Source organism: Gopherus evgoodei, chromosome 21 (genome assembly GCF_007399415.2).
Source record: "Gopherus evgoodei ecotype Sinaloan lineage chromosome 21, rGopEvg1_v1.p, whole genome shotgun sequence".
In the NCBI taxonomy this organism is placed as follows: Eukaryota; Metazoa; Chordata; order Testudines; family Testudinidae; genus Gopherus; species Gopherus evgoodei.
This window is the reverse complement of record NC_044342.1, coordinates 17778650-17785949: the sequence shown is the minus strand read 5'-3', so window position 1 is coordinate 17785949 and position 7300 is coordinate 17778650. Positions and strand designations below refer to the sequence as shown.

The 7300-nt window shown below is 40.6% G+C and overlaps 1 protein-coding gene across 1 annotated transcript; it reads right to left on the bottom strand.

Annotated features, from left to right (window-relative positions):
* Window positions 1-526: 526 nt before the first annotated feature.
* LOC115638159 (olfactory receptor 11L1-like) lies at window positions 527-2368 on the bottom strand. Its single transcript, XM_030539728.1, is given in 4 exon segments — window positions 527-562; window positions 1184-1621; window positions 1624-1973; window positions 2311-2368. Coding segments are annotated over 4 exon segments (882 nt in total).
* Between the last annotated feature and the right edge of the window lie 4932 nt (window positions 2369-7300).

Below are 7300 nucleotides of genomic sequence, written 5' to 3'. Positions count from 1 at the left end.
GAGGGAGGACGTTAAGTGAGGAGTTACTGTACCCCATTTATGTGCAGAATATCCTGTCTCCCTCTGGAGCCTGGATCAAGCATATATAGTAGCATGACATGAATTTACATGTACGTGTATTATTCCTTTACGTCAGTTTAGAGGCCTGAGTTTTTTATTTAATATCAAAGAAAGCAAGAAAGAAAGCAAGAAAGAAAAAGATATTTCTCTTGGCCTGTGCACATATATCTTATGTGCTAATTGTTATAAAATTTGCAGATGACACCAACAGAAAAGACAGACATGGACAATTTCGGCAGTACAATTTTAGTTTCCATTCCTAATGACCTGTCAGGAAGCAAATTACTGCTTCCAGGGAGCAAGGGAAGAGCAGAGACAAGGGAACTGTACCTTTCTGAGTCAGAAACCCATTCCTTGACTGATCCTGGGGCAGTGTAGCAGAGACCCACCACCTCTCTGAAGAAACACAGGAGAAGGAAGCTTGTATGCCAAGGCATCAATGAGAACTCTTGGCCCACCTATCTATTTACCTTCCCTTCTTCACTAATTTGAGGTCATCAAACTGAAACATTCATATTACAGGAGATGAAGCGTGAGTATTGGCACATTTACCCCGATGTCACCAGGGTCCCAGTATGAAGTAACCTGAACAACTGACATGACCATGAATAAAATTTATTCCTAATCTGGTTATTTGATAACATTTTTCTTAAACTAGAGCTTCATTAACACCTAATGTCTTCACATGTAACATACACAAATATTTTAAATGAGTTCCAACATAAAAGAAAGTATGAAGAGTATGTTTTAGTCCAGTTTTAAGATCATTCGGGACAAAACTAGAGATGACAAATTTCTTAAGGATCTTATTTTAATTCTTTTATTCTCATGAATTAATTAAAATATTTACTTGCAAATTCATTCACTCTCAAAGGAGAATAATCCAAATGCAAGGAGGATGCACAGGTTTCTTCAGACATGAATGTGGGTCTGAGGGTGTAGTGAATATCTAAGGATATGGCTTGGTGTCCTAATTTCCCTCCAAAATGAGTCAGATGGCTGCAGGTAGGCAACACCCAGACTCTACACTTGGATTCAGGAAGTTCTGATCCTGAGAATCATGCTGTATTCATTTAAAAAATAAAAAAAAATTAAGGAGAATTTTTCTCAAGGCTTTCTTTACCTCCTTGTTTCTCAGACTGTATATGAGGGGGTTGAGCAATGGCGTCAGGACTCCATAGAAGAAAGAGAACACTTTGTTGAGGTCCCTCAATGCATCAGAGTCTGAGACCAAATACACCATGATGAGAGTCCCATAGAAAATTGTCACCACAATGAGGTGAGAGGAGCAGGTGGAAAAAGCCTTTTGCCTCCCAGTGGTGGATGGGATTCGCAGGATGGTGGAGATGATATAAACATAGGATGCCACCGTCAATAGAAATGGAGGCAAGGTAAATATAGAGGATGATATGAAACTAGCAACTTCCACCATGTGGGAGTCAGTGCAGGAGAGTTTTATTATTGGAAGAAAATCACAAAAGAAATGGTCAATTTCATTGGGGCCACAGAATGTTAATTGTGACATCATAAATATAAAGATGAAACAGACATAAGTCCATCTATCCACAATCCAACTACTAGTTGGAGGCACAACCTGTCATTCATAAGTGCTGCGTAATGCAGAGGTTTGCATATTGCTAAATACCGATCATAGGACATCACAGATAAAAGCAAACACTCTGTCCCTGCCAGAGAACCAAAGACATATAATTGTGCAATGCAGCTAGTAACAGAAATGGTTCTGTTCCCAGTCAGGAGACCGGCCAGCACCCTGGGCAGGATGGTGGAGGTGTAGCAGGCCTCCAAGCAGGACAAGTTCTCCATTAAGAAATGCATGGGGGTGTGAAGGTGCTGATCAATCACAACTAGCACAATGATGAGGATGTTCCCGGCCACAGTCACAGTGCAGATCACTAAAAATATCAGGAAAAGAAGAATATGAAGTTGAGGGAGATCCCCAAATCCCAGGAGAATGAATTCCGTGATGTTCATTTGATTTCTCTCATGTATGTTTGTCATCAATTTCATCTAGAGGAAATAAAATAAATTTGGAATTGAGAATCTAAAGTCCATTATAAAACAGTCATATTTTCAATACTGGCTTCTCCCTGCATGTAGCCATCCCAACAGTTGAGTCAAGAATCCAGAGGGTGTTGGCATTTGGGGTAAAAGTTTAAAAAAAAGGCCAATGTTAATTGATATTTGAAATGTAACTACTGCCCGGTATCTCTATGGTTGAACACATCTCACCTTCAGCTTCCTGAAGATGTCTGTATATTACAATAGCCACAACGTCTAAGGTTATCATTGTAGTTTAAGGGGAATTAAATGGCACTCCATTGGCTTCATACAGAAACCTCAGAATAATCCTGTTGCTGGGCTGATACTTCATTTACACATATTTGTACTACAGAGTCCATCTTCCCCTGAGATATCATGTGAAAGAACCTAGGATGGATAGTTAGCTAAAGGAGATCTGCCAATGCTTCCTTTGCTACGGTTTCTGTGACAGTTTGGGGAACTTGTCTTTGTCCATTTTATCATTCCATTTAGTTTTGTAAATGTCATTTCTAACTGGAACCATCATCCTGAATGAGATTAACTCTTTTGTAGAAGGAAACATGGAATAGGTCATGGGGAAGTCATGCATCGGTAGCAGTGACAATGGTATCAAGGGCCATCAACACTGAATGTCTCGCGCCTGGTGTAACAGTGGGAGTATTGAGAGATCTATGTCTCGGAACATTGGCCAGATATTGCTCATATCCAAGTGCATCAGCAACGCATGGGATTTAGAGGTTCCATCCAATCATAATAATCTGGTGTCTGTTTCAAGAAAGTAATTGATCGAGGGTGTAATGTCTCAAGCTAGGTTTTCCCCTTGACAAATATTTGAAATTGGCCCAACAAATAAACCCATAGGGGATTCATTAATCCAAAGTGGTGAGTTTTCTGTCTGTTAGTTTGTTTGCTGTGTGCTTGCTGCTTCACTGACATTATAATGTGGTCTAGAGTTTTGTTGGTATTTTTTCCTGGGGGGTGGGGTCTGTGTGCTCAGCCTAGGTGCCTGCTAGACTTCCTAATGAGGCTTTGATCCCTACACCCTTCAGCTCCCATTAACCCTTAACCAGGAGGTGAAGCTATTCAGGAAGAGCAGAGATTTAAAAAGCCAGCTCCTAAGTGATCAGAGGAGCTAGTGACCAGGATCAGCAAAGAGGGGAGGTTTGCAAGGGAGTTTAGAGAGGGAGTGGGAGAGCTACATACATAAGAACGGCCACACTGGGTCAGACCAAAGGTCCATCCAGCCCAGTATCCTGTCTACCAACAGTGGCCAATGCCAGGTGACCCAGAGGGAGTGAACCTAACAGGTAATGATCAAGTGATCTCTCTTCTGCCATCCATCTCCACCCTCTGACAAAAAGAGATTAGGGAAACTCTTCCTTATCCATCCTAGCTAATAGCCATTAATGGACATAACTTCCATTAATTTTTCTAGCTCTCTTTTAAACCCTGTAATAGTCCTAGCCTTCACAACCTCCTCAGGCAAGGAGTTCCAGAGGTTGACTGTGCAATGTGTGAAGAAAAACTTTCTTTTAATTGTTTTAAACCTGCTGCCCGTTAATTTCATTGGTGGCCCCAAGTTCTTATATTATGAGAACAAGTAAATAACTTTTCTTTATTCATTTTCTCCACACCACTCATGATTTTATATACCTCTATCATATCCCTGCCTTAGTGTTCTCTTTTTCAAGCTGAAAAGTCCTAGCCTCTTTAATATCTCCTCATATGGGACCCGTTCCAAACCCCTAATCATTTCAGTTGCTCTTTTCTAACCTTTTTCTAATGCCAGTACATCTTTTTTGAGATTAGGAGACCACATCTGTATGCAGTATTCAAAATGTGGGCATACCATGGATTTATATAAGGGCAATATGATATTCTCCATCTTATTCTCTATCCCTTTTTTAATGATTCCTAACATGCTGATTGCTTTTTTGACTGCCACTGCACACCTGACAAGCATTCTCTAAAGTTAGGGAAATACGCCCTCCTCCATTCTTTCCACCCCACAAAACACAGAGAAACAATACTCAACAAAAAAGCTGAAACAGAAAAAAATAATTCAGGCAGAAGTCCGTCAGCAGAGTGGGGGCTATCCAGTTCATTGCACTGACTGCAGCATGTACCATTACCTGCATTGTGAGCAGACAGGGTACATGTGCATTCGGTGCAAGGAGCTTACAACCCTCAGAGACCGAGTATGGGTTCTGGAGACTAGAGTGGCTGAACTGCAGGAGCTAAGGGAGATAGAGAGGTACAGGGCACAGCAGAGCAGTTCCACCTCCAGTCTGCCAGCCTCTGTGCTTTTGAGGAGAATGAAAGTCTTGGGGAAGGAGAACACCAAAATGGAACAGAGAGAAACTATCACATAGTTGGGACCCTCCCTCCATATGATGTCATGGCTTCTTCTTGCACTGACGATACCTGTCCTAGGGAGGGATACACACTCACTAAGAAGATCCAGGAGGATGCGACCATTAGAAACATAGATAATTGGGTTTGTGATGAGTGGGTGAACTACATGCTGAATTGCCCACCAGGTGCGAAGGCTGCAGATCTCTCAACACACCCAGACCGGTTTATATGCAATGCTGAAGAGGAGCCAGTGGTCATGGTAACACATAGGTGCCAATGACAAAGGAAAAGGTAGAAGAGAGTTACTGTGGGCCAAACTGAGGCAGATAATTTAAGAGATTAAAGGCCAGAACCTTCATGGTAGCATTCTCTGAAACATTTTCATTTCTTCCCGCAGGGCCAGTTAGACACGCAGAACTTCAGGGTCTCAATGAGTGGATGAGATGATAGTATAGAGAGGAGTGGGTTAGATTTATTAGGAACTGGGGAGCTGTTTGGGGAAGAAGGAGATTATAGAGGAAGGATGGTGTCCACCTAAATCAAAATGGCACCGTATTGCTTGCATGTAAAATTAAAAATGTCATAAAAAAGTTTTTAAACTATGGGTTTGGGAAAATAAACAGGTGCATCACAGAAATTTGACGGAATTTTATAGTATAGGAATGGCAGAGTAGGTCATGCAATTGGGGGAATGGGACTATCTGTGAAAGAAAGTGTAGTAGAGTGAAATGTAGTCAAAAATCTTAAATGAATCAAACTGTACCATAGAATCTGTATGGATAGAAACACTATGCTTGAATAATAAGAGTATAACAGTAGGGATATACTAGTGACAGCCTAACCAAGATGGTGAATGTGAAATGCTCAGGAAGATTAGAGAAGCTATCAAAATAGAAAACTCAATAATAATGGGGGAACTGAACAAAAATGTGGATGCTGGTTAAAAGTAAATTAAAATGAACAGTCTCCAAAGTGAAACGCCTTTGAGCTGCATGGAAACTTTTTCAAAACATCAAAATAGAGGCTTGAATTAAATACATACCCCAAATTTAAAAAAAAATAAAAAAATAAAAACATAGTAAGAGGACCACAAAAAAGTGCCATCATTGCTAAACAATAAAGTAAAAGAAGCAATAGAGGCAAAGGTAATTTGTTAGGGAAGACTCAACACGTTTTTTGTAAAGGGAAATCATGCCTCAGCAATCTACTAGAATTATTTGAGGGGGTCAATAAGCATGTGGACAAGGGGGATCCAGTGGATATAGTGAACTTAGATTTTCAGAAAGCCTTTGACAAGCTCCCTCATGAAAGGATCTTAAACAAAGTAAGCTGTCATGGGGTGAGAGGGGAGTTCTTCTTATGGGTCAGATACTGTTTAAAAGATTGGAAACAAATGGTAGGAATAAATGGCCAATTTTCAGAATTGAGAGAGGTAAACAATGGTGTTCCCCAGCAGTGTGCACTGGGACCAGTACTATTCAACATATTCATAAATGATATAGAAAAGAGATAAACAGTGAGGTGGCAAAATTTGCAGATGAAACAAAACTACTTAAGATACTCAAATACAAAGCAGACTGTGAAGAGCTACAGAGATCATAAACATTGGCCTTACTGAGTCAGACCAGAATTCCATGTAGCTTTATACCTATCTGCCAGAACTGGAAAGGACCTTGAAAAGTCATTGAGTCCAGCCCCATCCCTTTACTAGTTAGACCAATTTTTTGGCTCAGATCCCTAAGTAGCCCCCTCAAGGATTAAACTTACAACCCTGAGTTTAGCAGACCAATGCTCAAACCACTGAACTATCCCTCTCCCCTTGCAATCTGTCTTGTATCCTGTCTTCCTACAGTAGCCAATGTCAGGTACCCCAGAGGGAATGAACAGAACATGTAATCATCAAGTGATCCATCCTCTGTCACCCATTCCCAGCTTCTGGCAAACAGAGGCTAGGGACACCATCCCTGTCCATCCTGGCTAATAGCCATTGATTTTATCCATTAATTTATCTTGCTCTTTTTTGAATTTGAAAGGGATCTCATAAAACTGGGGGACTGGGCAACAAAATGTCAGCTGAAACTGAATGTTGATAAATACAAACTAATGCACATTGGATAATATCATCCCAGCTATACATACAAAATGGTGGCCTCTAACTTACTCAAAAAAAGATATCTTGGACTCACTGTGGATAGTTCTCTGAAAACATCCATTCAATGTGCAGTGCCGATCAAAAAAGCTAGCAAAATCTTGGAAATCATTAAGAAAGGGATGGATAATAAGACAGTAAATATCATATAGCCTCTGTATAAATCCATTGTACTCCCACATCTTGAATAGGCATGCAGATGTGGTCGCCCCATCTCAAAAAAGATACATTGGGACTGGAAAAGGTTCAGAAAAGGGCAACAAAAATGATCAGGGGTATGGAACAGCTGCAGTATGAGGCGAGATTAATAAGGCTGGGACGTTTCATCTTGGAAAAGAGACAACTAAGATGGGATATGAAAGAGGTCTATAAAATCATGAGTGCTGTGGAGAAAATAAATAAGGAAGTGTCATTTACTCCTTCTCATAACAACAGCAAATGAAATTAATAGACACCAGATTTAAAACAAATGAAAGGAAGTATTTTTTTCAGACAACACACAGTCAGCCTGTGCAACTCTTTGCCAGAGGATATTGTGAAGGCCAAGACTACAACAGAGTTCAAAAAAGAACTAGATAAGTTCATGGAGGATAGGTGCATCAATGGCTATTAACCAGGATGGGCAGGGATGATGTCCCTAGCCTTTGTTTGCCAGAAGTTGGGAATGGGCGGCAG